This window comes from Mobula hypostoma, chromosome 22, assembly GCF_963921235.1.
Source record: "Mobula hypostoma chromosome 22, sMobHyp1.1, whole genome shotgun sequence".
NCBI classification, from domain to species: domain Eukaryota; kingdom Metazoa; phylum Chordata; class Chondrichthyes; order Myliobatiformes; family Myliobatidae; genus Mobula; species Mobula hypostoma.
Window position 1 is genome coordinate 25,965,954 of NC_086118.1, and position 14,289 is coordinate 25,980,242.

General features: G+C 41.8%; 1 protein-coding gene across 2 annotated transcripts in view; it reads right to left on the bottom strand.

Annotated features, from left to right (window-relative positions):
* Positions 1–14,289, bottom strand: part of LOC134360230 (phosphoinositide 3-kinase regulatory subunit 6-like) — a 117,325-nt gene that overhangs the window by 66,881 nt on the left and 36,155 nt on the right. The window contains exons 2-4 of one of the 2 annotated variants that reach the window (XM_063074317.1): positions 12,065–12,218; positions 1,868–1,951; positions 1,006–1,113 (exon numbers count right to left, since the gene is read on the bottom strand). In XM_063074317.1, coding sequence (XP_062930387.1) covers positions 1,006–1,113; positions 1,868–1,951; positions 12,065–12,077 — 205 coding nt within the window. In that variant the 5' untranslated portion in view covers positions 12,078–12,218. Of the gene's footprint in view, positions 1–1,005; positions 1,114–1,867; positions 1,952–11,988; positions 12,219–14,289 lie in introns of both variants that reach the window. The other variant, XM_063074318.1, reaches the window with a different exon arrangement.

The following is a 14,289-nucleotide window of genomic DNA, read 5'->3' on the forward strand; positions in this document are numbered from 1 at the left end:
AAACTTAGAGCTTGTAAGGCTCTCGTTTTCTTGGGTATGTTATAAAAGTACACACATATTCAATTTCTGAATTTCTGGGGGGCAAACTGTCTTTACTATACAATTTCCTCTCTATGTGATGTTGGTACAATTCGCAGCTCTTCCTGGTGTCCTTTCAGATCAGTAATCCTGTTATATAACAGGTTAACAGGGAAATGGAAATATTTTGTAAAGTAAGTCTGAAATCAGAAGTGGAAAGGGTGAGCAATTTCTACCTCCTGGGTGTTAACATCTCAGGATCTATCCTGATCCAACATATCGATGCAGTTGCAAAGAAGGCACAACAGTGGCTATATTTCATTAGGAGTTTGAGTAGAGTCGATATGTCACCAAAAACAATCGCAAATTTCTACAGATGCACAGTGGAGATCAATCTAACTGGCTGCATCACCATCTGGTATGGGGTGGGGGGCACTGTACAGGATCAAAGTAAGTTGCAGGAAGTTGTAAACTCACTCAGCTCCACCTAATGTCCTGGGCACTAGCCTCCCCAGCATCCAGGACATGATCAAGGAGCAATTCCTCAAAAATGTGGCATCCATCATTAATGACCCTCATCACCCAATATGTGCCCTCTTCTCACTGCTACCATCAGGGAGGAGGCACATGGTCCTGAAGGCACACACTCAACGATTCAGGAACAGCTTCTTCCCCTCTGCCATCAGATTTTTGAATGGACAACAAACCCATGAACACTACCTCACTACTTTTTTTCTTCTATTATGTATTGCAATGTACTGTTGCAGCAAAGTTAACAAATTTCATGACATATGTCAATCATATTAAACCTGATTCTGACTATAGAACTACCATTCAAATCAGCTAGAATTTTTTGCCTTAAAAATTCCTTGTAGCAGTCATTTAAGCTTTCAACTGATGAATTAAGCTTTAATAACCACTATGTGAGATGTTAACTTTGAAATAATTAACCATGACTTTAAGAATCAGATACCACAAACCCCCTACCTCGACTGCACTGGAATGCTGGATGTTCCTGATCCAGTTCCCGTATTATTGCTTGCACGCTGCGCTGGATGTCAGCTTCAGTATTGGCTGCGATATTGGAGCTTCCACCTATATGAATTAAAACAGATGTCCTTGCAATATGTTGCATCTTTCAGAGTTTTAGTTGCCACGTAAATGTGTTCATACCAATAGAAAATGGTCAGAGATTACCCCAACTCTTTTCATTAAGTATCTGGAGCAGCAGGTAATGATTAGAAAATAGATTGGAAAAAATAAATAAGATATAGGTAATAGAAATAGGAATAGAAAGTAGATGAAGAGAATGAGAAACAATAACAATACATAATTTGCATTAATATAGTGTCTCTAAGATACTATGTCCTAATTCATTAAGAGTATTGTAAAATAAAGTTTTTTTAAATTCACTTCTTCATTAAGATTGAAGGACAAACATTGTTCTATCTATCACTCTGCTCCATTACTACCTTCTGTTTGGAGTCCAATGTAGGAGGCCAATCATGACAGTATTCCCCAGTGTTATCATATTTATTATTTAGAAATATAGCATGGTAACAGCCCTTCCAATCCAATGAGTGCATTCAACCACAAACTCATTGTATTGTTATTGGACTGATATATAAAAGCAGAGCGCCTCTGAGGATTTGAGAGCTCTTGCTAACCATTTAATCAAAATTCAAGCAACGCACACAAAATGCTGGAAGAACTCAGCAGGCCAGGCAGCATCTGTGGAAAAGAATACAGTCGATGTTTCCGGCCGAGACCCTTCAGCCGGTATGTGTTGCCTGGATTTCCAGCGTCTGCAGATTTTCTCTTGTTTATAAATAAAATTCAGGTCACTTACTTGTGCAACGTTCTTGCGATACCCTTGTCTCTCCTGCACAAACTTTCTCCCATACTGCCCCAGTGTTCATCACTGGATTCTTCACTGTAACAAATAAGCTACATTGAAAATCATTTCATAAGTACAGCATCAGCAGAGAAAAAAATGAATGAACCTCCTCCTCTCTCTGAAAGACAAAATCAAGCAGTGCTTTTAAACCTTATCTTTCAAATCTTCAGAAAAAAACAACTGGATAGAAGGAATCATCTTGCCTTCTTGTACCTAGCCTGGCTCTGAGAAACAGTTCTCTGGCTCCTCTACTCCACAGTCCTTCAACTGTATTTCCCCCTGGAAGAATCAAATTTACTCTTGAAAGTTACCATTGAATCTGCAATATTGGTTCTCAGCAGAAGAGTGAGGATGTGAAGAGGAAATCGTACCGTTACTTTAACACTCAAAACTGTCAGCCCAGTACAAAGGCAAGGTTAGAGTTGGTGATTAACTGCTCAGCTGCTCTATTATAGACACAGGTAGTGTCCAACAAAAAAGTAAGAGTTACTATGTCCTGGCATGATGAGATTTAAAATTAGTTCTGCTGCAGGGGCAAGGATTTTGATGGGCTACCCATAGAAGGTGGAAAATGGGTGCACCACAAAGTGCCAGGAAGTCTGCCAAAATATGCAATGTTGCCTAAAAAAAATCCATCACACTAAATCTTGCTTAGGATTTTGTATGGAGCTTGTAATCTGTCTTTCCAGCTTGCAAGTAGAGGGTAACTTCATTAACACATTGTGAATCCACTGTAACTGCTACCTTTGCTTCAATGCAGTACAAATGCATCCAATGTTTGAGAACCTGAGTGGGTCCATGGAGTACGGGTCAGCATTTTATGGCGGCACTGCGATTCAAAATGAGTCATCCATCCCAGACTTCTGCCACTCCTGTCAGGGAGGTGTCAGTCTAAATCTGGGAACTTTGTTGTTTGAAAAATATACAAATGCTTCGGATGGAAATGTAGGGGGTATGATTAGTAAGCTTAGGTGACACAAAAATTGTGTCAAATTCAATGTTTGAGGACCAAGTGGCTCCACAGAGCACAGTCATAGATAGCTAAGAGTACAGTGGGACCCAAATCACGTGGAAAGTTGGCTGGACCAGTGCCAGATAGAATTTAATCCTGTTATCGAGCTTTGCGAGATTAAATTCTTGTAAGACATATAGAGTCAATGCCAGGAATCTTTACAGCATTGATGTTAAAAGAGACTTGGAGGTACAAATCTATTTCTCCCTGAAAGTGGCAAAGCACATGGATAGGGAAGTGAAAAAGGCATTTTCTACTGTTGCCTTCATAGGCTGATGCATTGAGTACAAGAGCTGGGATATCATACGGCATCTGTACAAAACGTTGGTTAAACCCACTTAAGAGCATTCTGTGCAGTTCTGGTTGGCACACAAGAGGTAGGATGTGGCCGCAGTAGAGAGACTGCAGACGGATGTTGACTGGAATGCAGGGCCGCAGTTATACCGAATGTCCGGATTTATTCTCACTAGAACACAGGAGCCTCAGAGTGACAATAAGTAATTTATAAAATTATTTGCAGCCTAGATAGGACAGATAGACAGAATATTTGTTTTTTTTTCCCAGAAGGGAGTATCCAGAACTACAGGGCACAGTTTGAGGAAGAGAGTTGAGAAATTCAAAAGAGGTAACAAGGGTAAATTTCTCGTATCAAGGTGAATACCTGGAAAGAGCTCCAGCTATAGGTGGAAGAGCCAATACAATTAGCAATGTTTTAGAAGACTTGCAGGTACTTGGATAGGAAAGGCATAGAGGAATTTAGGCCCAATGTGAGGAAATGGGATTGGTGCAGATAGGGATCATGGTTAGCATGCATGAGATGGATCAAAGGCCCCATTTCAGTGCTGTTCGATTTATGACTCTAGCCCCAGAGCTCCAAGGGAGCAGTCAAGAAAATGTCATAAGATCTGCTCAGCCAAGTACTACAGCTTCCTCCAGAATGGTTATAACTTTATCATTTAAGCATGATGATGGCCTGCATCATCCCACCTTACAAGGCAGCATTGAACTTGATTTCATCATGTTTGCTGGAGGGTTTCACACCAAGGTCAAGATGCTCCTCCTCTCCTATCTGTGACCATTTTCTTTACCATATTAGCACGTGTAGATTGCAGAGCAGACAGCCACAGAATTAAGGTATCACAATTGCTTACAAAGTGCCAGACAGTGACTTAGATGACATCAGATGGTTACATAGCTGAATCCCACTCAGCTGCTGTACATCCAAGAACTGATGTGGGATGCTCACAAGGCAAAGTCACCTGAATCATGTGTAAAACCTGTGGCCTACACCAACCCATTTGCCCTCCATGAGAAAGAACGAATCTTATTCTGCTCTAAGTTTCAGGGACTTTCTTCATGTAGCTGTAGGTTTCAGACAGTTGCTCACTCCAAGCATCTGACAGTGCATAAAGTTCATCACCACAATGACCTTGAAACCCATGAGCAAAGCGAGCCATAAGCAAAAGATACGTACAAGAGTGAGACAGATCAGCTTGTTGAGTGGTGTCACAACAACAACCTTGCACTCATTGTCAGTAAGACTGAAGAATTGATTGTGTTTTTTGTCACAGTCATAGTCATAGTCATACTTTATTGATCCCGGGGGGAACTGGTTTTCGTTACAGTCGCACCATAAATAATTAAATAGTAATAAAACCATAAGTAGTTAAATAGTAATATGTAAATTATGCCAGGAAATAAGTCCAGGACCAGCCTATTGGCTCAGGGTGTCTGACCCTCCAAGGGAGGAGTTGTAAAGTTTGATGGCCACAGGCAGGAATGACTTCCTATGACACTCTGTGTTGCATCTCGGTGGAACGAGTCTCTGGCTTGAATGTACTCCTGTGCCCAACTAGTACATTATGTAGTGGATGGGAGACATTGTCCAAGATGGCATGCAACTTGGACAGCATTCTCTTTTCAGACACCACCATCAGAGAGTCCAGTTCCATTCCCACAACATCACTGGCCTTACGAATGAGTTTGTTGATTCTGTTGGTGTCTGCTACCCTCAGCCTGCTGCCCCAGCACACAACAGCAAACATGATAGCACTGGCCACCACAGACTCGTAAAACATCCTCAGCATCGTCCGGCAGATGTTAAAGGACCTCAGTCTCCTCAGGAAATAGAGACGGCTCTGACCCTTCTTGTAGACAGCCTCCGTGTTCTTTGACCAGTCCAGTTTATTGTCAATTCGTATCCCCAGGTATTTGTAACCCCCACCATGTCCACACTGACCCCCTGGATGGAAACAGGGGTCACCGGTACCTTAGCTCTCCTCAGGTCTACCACCAGCTCCTTAGTCTTTTTCACATTAAGCTGCAGATAATTCTGCTCACACCATGTGACAAAGTTTCCTACCGTAGCCCTGTACTCAGCCTCATCTACCCTGCTGACACATCCAACTATGGCAGAGTCATCCGAAAACTTCTGAAGATGACAAGACTCTGTGCAGTAGTTGAAGTCCGAGGTGTAAATGGTGAAGAGAAAGGGAGACAAGACAGTCTCCTGTGGAGCCCCGGTGCTGCTGATCACTCTGTTGGACACACAGTGTTGCAAGCACACCTACTGTGGTCTGCCAGTCAGGTAATCAAGAATCCATGACACCAGGAAAGCATCCACCTGCATCGCTGTCAGCTTCTCCCCCAGCAGAGCAGGGCGGATGGTGTTGAACGCACTGGAGAAGTCAAAAATCATGACCCTCACAGTGCTCGCTGGCTTGTCCAGGTGGGCGTAGACATGGTTCAGCAGGTAGACGAGGGCATCCTCAACTCCTAGTCGTGGCTGGTAGGCAAACTGGAGGGGATCTAAGTGTGGCCTGACCATAGACCTGAGCAGCTCCAGAACAAGTCTCTCCATGGTCTTCATGATGTGGGAGGTCAATGCCACCGGTCTGTAGTCATTGAGGCCGCTGGGGCACGGCACCTTCGGCACAGGGACGAGGCAGGACGTCTTCCACAGCACAGGAACCCTCCGAAGCCTCAGGCTCAGGTTGAAGACATGGCGAAGTACTCCACATAGCTGAGGGGCACAGGCTTTGAGCACCCTGGTACTGACACCATCAGGTCCTGCAGCCTTGCTTGGGTTGAGACGTTTCAGCTGTCTTCTCACCTGTAGAGCTGTGAAGCCCACCATGGTGGTTTCGTGTGGGGAAGGGGTATAGTCATGGGAGCAGGGTGGGGGACTGTGAGGAGGGGTAGGAGGGGAGAGTGGAGTATGTGTTGGTTGGGGGCCGACAACAGATGACTCATGTGGGGGATGGGCAGGGGCCACAATGTCAAATCTGTTAAAGAACAGGTTAAGTTCGTTGGCCCTGTCCTCTGTTGCTAGTTTGCCGAAGCCCAGTGATGGTCCTCATCCCCCTCCAGACCTCTCTCATGTTGTTCTGCTGGAGTTTCCACTCAAGCTTCCTCCTGTACCTGTCTTTAGCCTCCCTGATCCTGGCTTTCAGGTCCCTCTGTATTGCCCTCAGCTACTCCCTATTTCCATCTCTAAACGCCCTCTTTTTAGCGTTCAGGATGTCCTTCATGTCCTTTGGTAGCCATGGCTTGTTATTTGAATAACAAAGGACAGTTCTTGTCGGAACATTGCAGTCCACACAGAAGTTGATGTAATCAGTGATGCATTCTGTGAGCCCATCAATATCCTCTCCATGTAACTCACAGAGCGCCTGCCAGTCTGTCACCTCAAAACAACCCTGGAGCGCCTCATAAGCCTCCTCCGACCATTTTCTCACTGTCCTCGAGGTTGCAGGTTTACTCTTCACCAGAGGCACGCAGCAGGGTTTTAGATGCACCTGACTGTGATCTGACCTTCCCAATGGGGGGAGGGGAGAGGAGCTGTTTGCATCCTTAACGTTAGCGTACATCAAATCCAGAGTCCTCTCCCCTCTGGTTGTACAGCTCACATACTGCGTGAAGTTGGGCAGTGTTCTAGCCATGGTAACATGGTTGAAGTCACCCGAGATGGTAATGAGGGCACTGGGGTGCTGGGTTTGTAATCTGGCTATGACGGTGTAAGTGATGTTACACGCCGATGTCGGGTTGGCAGAGGGAGGGATGTACACAACAACCACAATTGCATGCGAGATTTCCCTTGGCAAATGATATGGCCGCAGCCCAACAGCAAAAAGATCAATATCCGGGCTACAAACACGTTTCTTGATTGAAATATGCCCAGGATTGCACCATCTGTTGTTTACCAGAACTGCAAGCCCCCCTCCTTTACGCTTACCGCTCTCAGTGCAATTTCGATCAGCTCGAACGGTCTGGAAGCCCTCTATGGAAACGCTTTGATCGGGTATGTCCTCCTGCAGCCACGTTTCAGTAAAACACATGACACTGCTCTCCCGAAATGTTCTCTGACTCCTGACAAGCGCCGTCAATTCGTCCATTTTATTACCAAGCGATCTCACACTGCCCATGATGAGAGAGGGGAGACACGGCTTATAACTTCTCTTCTCCATAAGCCTCTGTTGTCTCGACCCGGTCCTCTTCCCTCACCTTTTTGATGCCCCTCTGCATCCTCTGTGTGTTTTCCTCCAGATTTCAGCCTGGGTGTCCGCTGCTCTGTTCGCTAAACCAGCCGGCATAAGCGCAATCAGCTGGTCCCTGGAATAAACAATGTGGCCATCCTACCGCCACGCTAATGAGACGTGTCCGACCGTAACTATTTCCAGCGCTAAAAAAAACAAATAAAACTCTCTCCACCAGCATGTTAGAGAGGATGCAGCTTCAACGTGTTACCATGAGAAAAAATACAACAAATAACCTAAGTTAAAAAGTTTAAAAGTAAGAAACTAAACGGAGCAACTGTAACCGGCTGCATGCACGACCGGCGCATGTGCACTTGGAAGGGGAAGTCAGGAGAACATACGCAAGTCCTCATTCAGGGGCCAGCGGTGGAATGGGTAAGGGCTTCAAGCTCCAAAGCATCAACATCTCAAATAGATGAAATCATGAAGAAGCACGTTAATGGCTATATTTCATTGGGAGTCTGAGAGGATTTGGTTATGTCACCAAAGACTAGCAAATTTCTACAAACATACCATGGAGAGCTTTCTAAATGGTTGCATCACTGCCTGGAGAGACTCCAGTCCATAGAATTGAAAAAAGCTGCAGAGGGTTGTAGACTCAGTGAAATACATCACGGGCACTACCCTGCCCCCACTGAGGACATCTTCAAGACATGGTGCCTCAAGAAGGCGGCATCCATTCATTAAGTACACTCATCACGCGGGACGTGCCCCCTTCTCATTACTACCATCAGTGAGGAGATACAGGAGCCTGAAGATGCACATTAAGTGCTTTAGAAACAGTTTCTTCCACTCTGCCATCAGATTTCTGAACAGTCCATGAAACCCATACACACTACCTCATTATTTTGCTCTCTGTTTGCATTATTTATTTTTCACGTATTGCTCATTGTAACTTTCAGTTTTTTTTTAATGTTTTGCACTGTATTACTGCTGAAAAACAAATTTCAAGTTGCTGGGTGTCAGTATCTCTGTAGACCTAACCTGGACACAACATATTAATGCAGCTATAAGGAAGGCAAAACCATGGCTAAATTTAGCTACGAGTTTCACTAGATTTGGTTTGTCAACTAAAACACTTGAAAACTTCCACAAATATATGTGGAGAACACTCTGACTGGCTGCATCACCGGCTGGTACGGGGCAGCTTCTGCATAAGGGCGAAATAAGTTGCAGAAACTTGTAAAATTAGTCAGCTCCATCGTGAGTACCAGCCTCTGTAGAATCCAAAACATCTTCAATGCCTTGGGAAGGCAGCATCCATCATTAAGGATCCCCACAACCCAGGACATGACCTCCTCACACTGTTACCATAGGGAAGGAGGTACAGAAGCTTGAAGGCACACACTCATGATTCAAGAATAGCTTCTTCCCCTCTGGCATCCGATTTTGAAAAGGAACCATGAATGCTACGTCACTACCTTTTTATTACTGTTTTTTTTCTGCACTACTTATTTTAAATTATTTAGTTAGCAGATATACATATACTTAATGTAACTCTGTTTTATTTCTCTATATTTATTTCTTATGTATGTCATTGTACTGCTGCCATAAAGTTATTTCATTACATCTGCTGGTGATATTCAACCTGATTCGGATTTTCACAACTATGCTTTACTGCAGCTGCAAGGGAAATGCCCGCTATATATATTTTTTTTATTGCGGAATTGAAATTCAAAAGCTGAAATAAAGTTTGTCAGCACTTGATGAAACATATTCTGAGAACACACACTCAACGTTTTAGAAACAGCTTCTTCCCCTCTGCCGTAAGATTTCTGAATGATCCATGAAGCCATAAACACTACCTCACTATTCCTCTTTTGCATTATTTATTAATTTTAATTTTTATTGTAAAATATAGTAACTTATGTTTTACAGCGTACTGCAGCCACAAAACAACAAATTTCACGACATACTGTATGTCAGTAATAATAGACCTGACACTGATTCTGAGTTTGTGTCCATTAAATCTCACAACACAGAAGGGGGATTTCTGCCTGTTATTTCAATGCCTGCTCTTTGAAAGCAATGCTCAAATTAAATCCATGTGCCATTTACGTCTTTAGTAGGCTTTCCTAAATCAACTATATATTCTTTCCCAGAACTTGATATTATCCCCAAAGTCAATTAGACATGAGTTCTTTTCTTTAGTCCTTTTGCACAAGTGGTAATCCTGACATTAATTAGATCAAAAGTTGCATCAATTTGAAAAGTATCTTTTCCCTATCACTACGTAAATATCCCCACAATTTCCAGACCAAAAACCAAATTTGTCATATGAACTATGTTTTCAAAGAGTTGAAATAAAAACCTTTCCCTTAAAAGCTATTCCTTGATTTAATACTATTTTGTTACAGTTTGATTAAAATTGTGACTACCCAAAAATAAGCATTTTTAAAATTATTGTGTTCAACTCACCACCATTTGATTTTGAATGAGGGAAAATTGTTTCATTTTTAAATATAAAATAATTATTCAGCCAGGACAGGGTTAAATTAATGTGACCATGAGCCCTAAATTTCAGCCTAACCTGTGGGCTTCTTTCATACGAGTGCCATTTGCAGAAACACTCAGTCATGATGATTGTATCCTGGATGCATGGCCAATGTGATGGGTGCAGCCTACTATCGCAGTAAAGACTTGAAAACCAATGTAAAAGACTGTTTAAGTTCCCAGAGCACAGAGAATACAATTCTCTGAACTTTTCAACTTAAGATAAAATCAACTTTCCGACACCTATAAAAACAGAACCCATCTATTAGCTGTCTGTACATAAAGTTCTGTGATGTGCAGACATCCCACCCTGCAAAAACGCATTTCAGGGAGGTAGCACCCCCGCCCCCACAACCCCACATTCCCCCCCCCACCCCCGGTGAACCTCCAAGGGTGTATGTAATACTTTTTTTAGTGATTTTGTCTAATCTGTAAACCAGGTTGGGTATATGCAGAAAATGTGACATTAAAAAATATGTACTTATATTATCATGGAGTCGTTTTTTTTATTCTATTACAACATTAAGCAAGTCTACAGGGAGATTGGCCTCATCACGTAGGACATCAATAGAGTAGCTCCTTAGCAGCTAGCCAGCTAGTTTAAATAACGTTAGCTATGCTAATGAATGAATGACACCTGTTAAGCTCACTTCAACATGTCTTTTACATTTTAACCCACCATGGGCAATAGAAAGGTCACTGTTGCAAACAGTGCACGAACAACACTGTCATTATTTTTGAGGTTGACTGTAAAGCCCGCCCACAGAGAAAACCGAAGGTCTCCTTAGCATGAAGAGAGACCAATCAGGATGCTCCCTCTCGCTCTTCTTCTCCCTCTCAAAAAAAAATCGATTTCTGGGATATTGTATATAATTTGCGGGCATCAGGGAGCCACTATCAATATGCAGGAGACTCCCGGAACTTCCGGGAGAGGTGGGATGTCTGGATGTGCAGCAGTTGCACTAATTTTATGAGAACTATGATGACAAAGCAGAGAGTGAAATATCCTGAGTTCCTTCAACCATTTACCAAGAAAAGGATCCAGAATATCTTATAAAGTTGTCAAATTGTAAGAGCATTAAGATATGGGAGCCCATCAGGTCTGTTCCCCAATCTATCATGGCTGTCTTAGTTTCCTTCTCAACCCATTCTCTGCCTTCCCCTTGTATCTTTTGATACCCTTACTAATCAAGAAACTATCAATCTCTGCTTTAAATATATCCTATAATTTGATCTCCACAGCCATCTATGCCAATGAATCCCACTGATTCACTATCCTCCGACTGAAGAAATTACACCTCATCTCTATTCTAAAGGAATGTTCTTCTATTCTGAGGCTGTGCTCTCTGGTCCTAGACTCTCCCACTATTGGCAACATCTACTCTATCTAGACCTTTCGATGGTCTGTAGGCTTCACTCTTCTAATCTACCTTGAATTCAGGTCTACAGCCATCAACCGCTCCTCATACATTAATCCTTCCATTCCAGGGAAAATGCTCATAAACCTCCTCTGGACTCTCTCCAATACCAACACTTCCTTTCTTAGATATTCAGCTCAAGACTACTCTCAATGCCCTTCCAAGTGTGGTCTGATCAATATCTTATAAAGCCTCAGCATTACATCCTTGCTTTTATATTCTAGTCCGCTTGAAATGATAATTATAATTCACCTACCTCATAACACTTCCTTGTTGAAAAAATATAATTTAGAGCAACATCCCCCTCCAATGAATTAACATAAACAACTCTCAAGAACCGTAGCATATTCTGTTACGATCAGACTTCATACTGTAACACATAATATGCTCTGCAAATCTCACATATTCTGTGATAACCCTTAGCCCATCCAGTGGCAGTTCCCTTAACAACCTCAGAAATATTCTAGAATAACCCAAATTTTTCAAACAATAATATACTCCATTTAAAGTGTACCCGTCATCCTACCAGGAATCAACATTCAATTATCAGGGTGAAAATATATTCAATCTGAGGCATTGGGTTCTATAAAAGAAATCTAATTTAAAGGGACTAACCACATCAGTTAAGCACAGCATCAGACTTCATACAGCAAGTAACAGTTTATGTGAGCCAAACTTCACTTGAACGAACCTCTTGACTCCATGCAAAGGTGTTGCTAGTGTTTTCAGTGCAATCAAGTAGCAACATAGACTGGTCCAAATGCTTAGTTTTCCTGCTATTATTTCATTTGTGACTGTGCATCCAGAAGATGTCTATGCTTAGCTTCTTTGTCCCAGTGTGCAACCTACAAAATAAGAACAAACGTTTTTATTTTGGCAGAGCGCTTGCATATAGTGTATGTCTGAGGTAAGACTACCTGTTAACCCACACACTTAATTTCAGTAGTCAGAAATGTTTTTATATGAAATATTCCTTGCAACATAATCTTGTTGTTTTGCGTGTGTACATACAAAATGTAGCAAGCATATAGCTGCAGAGGAAATTGCCAGATTTTACAGGGAAATACCTTAGCCAGGTCTACAGTATAGTACAACTATACAGTCCTCAGTACAGTACACTACACAGGAAGCTGGTGGTGGGGAAGTGAAAACAGCACATTTTTTATATGGTTTTCCCCACATGTGTAGGAAGAAATGAGCTCACTATTACACAGTGATACCGTAGGGCGTGGCATAAAAAATTGTCGAACTGGCATCAAATCTCTGTCACTCTGTTTGGATTGGGATTGAAATAGGCATGACTTTTGCATTAAGTAACTGGGACATTAGGGAAACTTCCTACTCAATCTTTAAATTACCTGTTAAGAAATTTGCTCTTTAAATTCCTTGATTTATATTTCATCTTCCTCTCTAATGAGCTTTGAACTCCTTTAAAGTCCTGACAAAGGATCTTGGCCTGAAATGTTGGCTTTCTGTTTCTCTCTATAGATGCTGCTTGACCTGTAGTAACTGATAGTTCGGTTTTATACGTAGCAAAAAAACTAGATTCCATTCTGGATCAGAAAAGCAAGCAGGAAAGTGAAATATGTTAACTTTAGAAACGAAAATGAATCTGAACAACTATTCAACAATCCATAATTATTTTATTTATTAATTGTCTTTTATTTTATTACTCTAAATGCAATAGGTGAAACATTTATACAGCTTGACAGAATAATATGAAAGAAAATGGCTAATTTTAGAAGATACTTTAAAGAAAGGAAATGGCTAACTATTAAATTGAAACCTCTTTTATTCTCTTGACTGGATGTAAATGATCCTGTAACTCTGGATAGACTGCCCGAAGCTCTCAACAATATTAATCTTTCAATCAATTTGTTCTTCATCCTGTTTCTTTTTAATGGAGATTGCTTTGCATAAAGTGGATTCCAAGATATTATGATTTTCTATATTTATAGTAATGACTCACTCTGACAGTAAGAGCTACTTTGAAGTTCGAGCAGATGTCAGTCTCTCTTGCATCATTGTTTCCTCTTCATCACTATTTCCTTCCAACTGTAGATGAATTGATCCCATCAGCAATGAATTGACCAGGGTGTCACTTTGTCTAGTTCTGCTTTATGTTGAGAAACATTTACAGCATCTTGCCTATTATGATAAAATTTGAGCTGTTTTCAACAAGGGAGTCAGAGTCGCGAGTCCATGAAGAAGAGGTTCCTGATCACTTGCCAAGTTGGATTAAACCCCCAGAACCGGATGAGAGTTATCCTAAGCTAGAGCAGGAGATGTGGGATTGTTGGGGATCTGCTTGACATTTTTAAATCTTCACTGGTCACAAATGAATGAACAGATGACAGCAAACATCATCTCACTTTTCAAGAAAGGCAGCAGGAAAAAGCTTGGCAAGGGAAGGTTCTGGAAAAAATTATGAGGGAGATAAAAGATCACTTGGAAAGGCAGGGGCTAATCACAGACAGTGAATGTGGCTTTATCAAGGACAAATCAAGTCTGATTTCAATTTGATTGAATTTTTTGAAGATGTAACAAAGTGATTTAATGAAGCAAGAGCAGTAGATGTGATTTACATGGAATTTAGTTACAATAGACTAGTTCAAAAGGTTAAGGCCCATGAAAGCAATGACAAGTTGTCAAGCTGGATCCAAACATGATAGGATCTAGAGGATGATGGGAAAGGATTGTTTTAAATGATTAGATACCAATGACATAAGGTGTCCCACAAAGATTGGTTCTGAGACCCTTGCTGCTCATGATAAGCAGGAATGATTTGGATGTGGATCGGGGGTATGATCAGTGATTTTCAGGCTTAACATAGATTGGTGGAGTTGTTCATAGTGTGGATGGTAGAGAAATTGATGTGTTGGTGAAATCGCACATGAGGTTCATCCAGAAATGTGT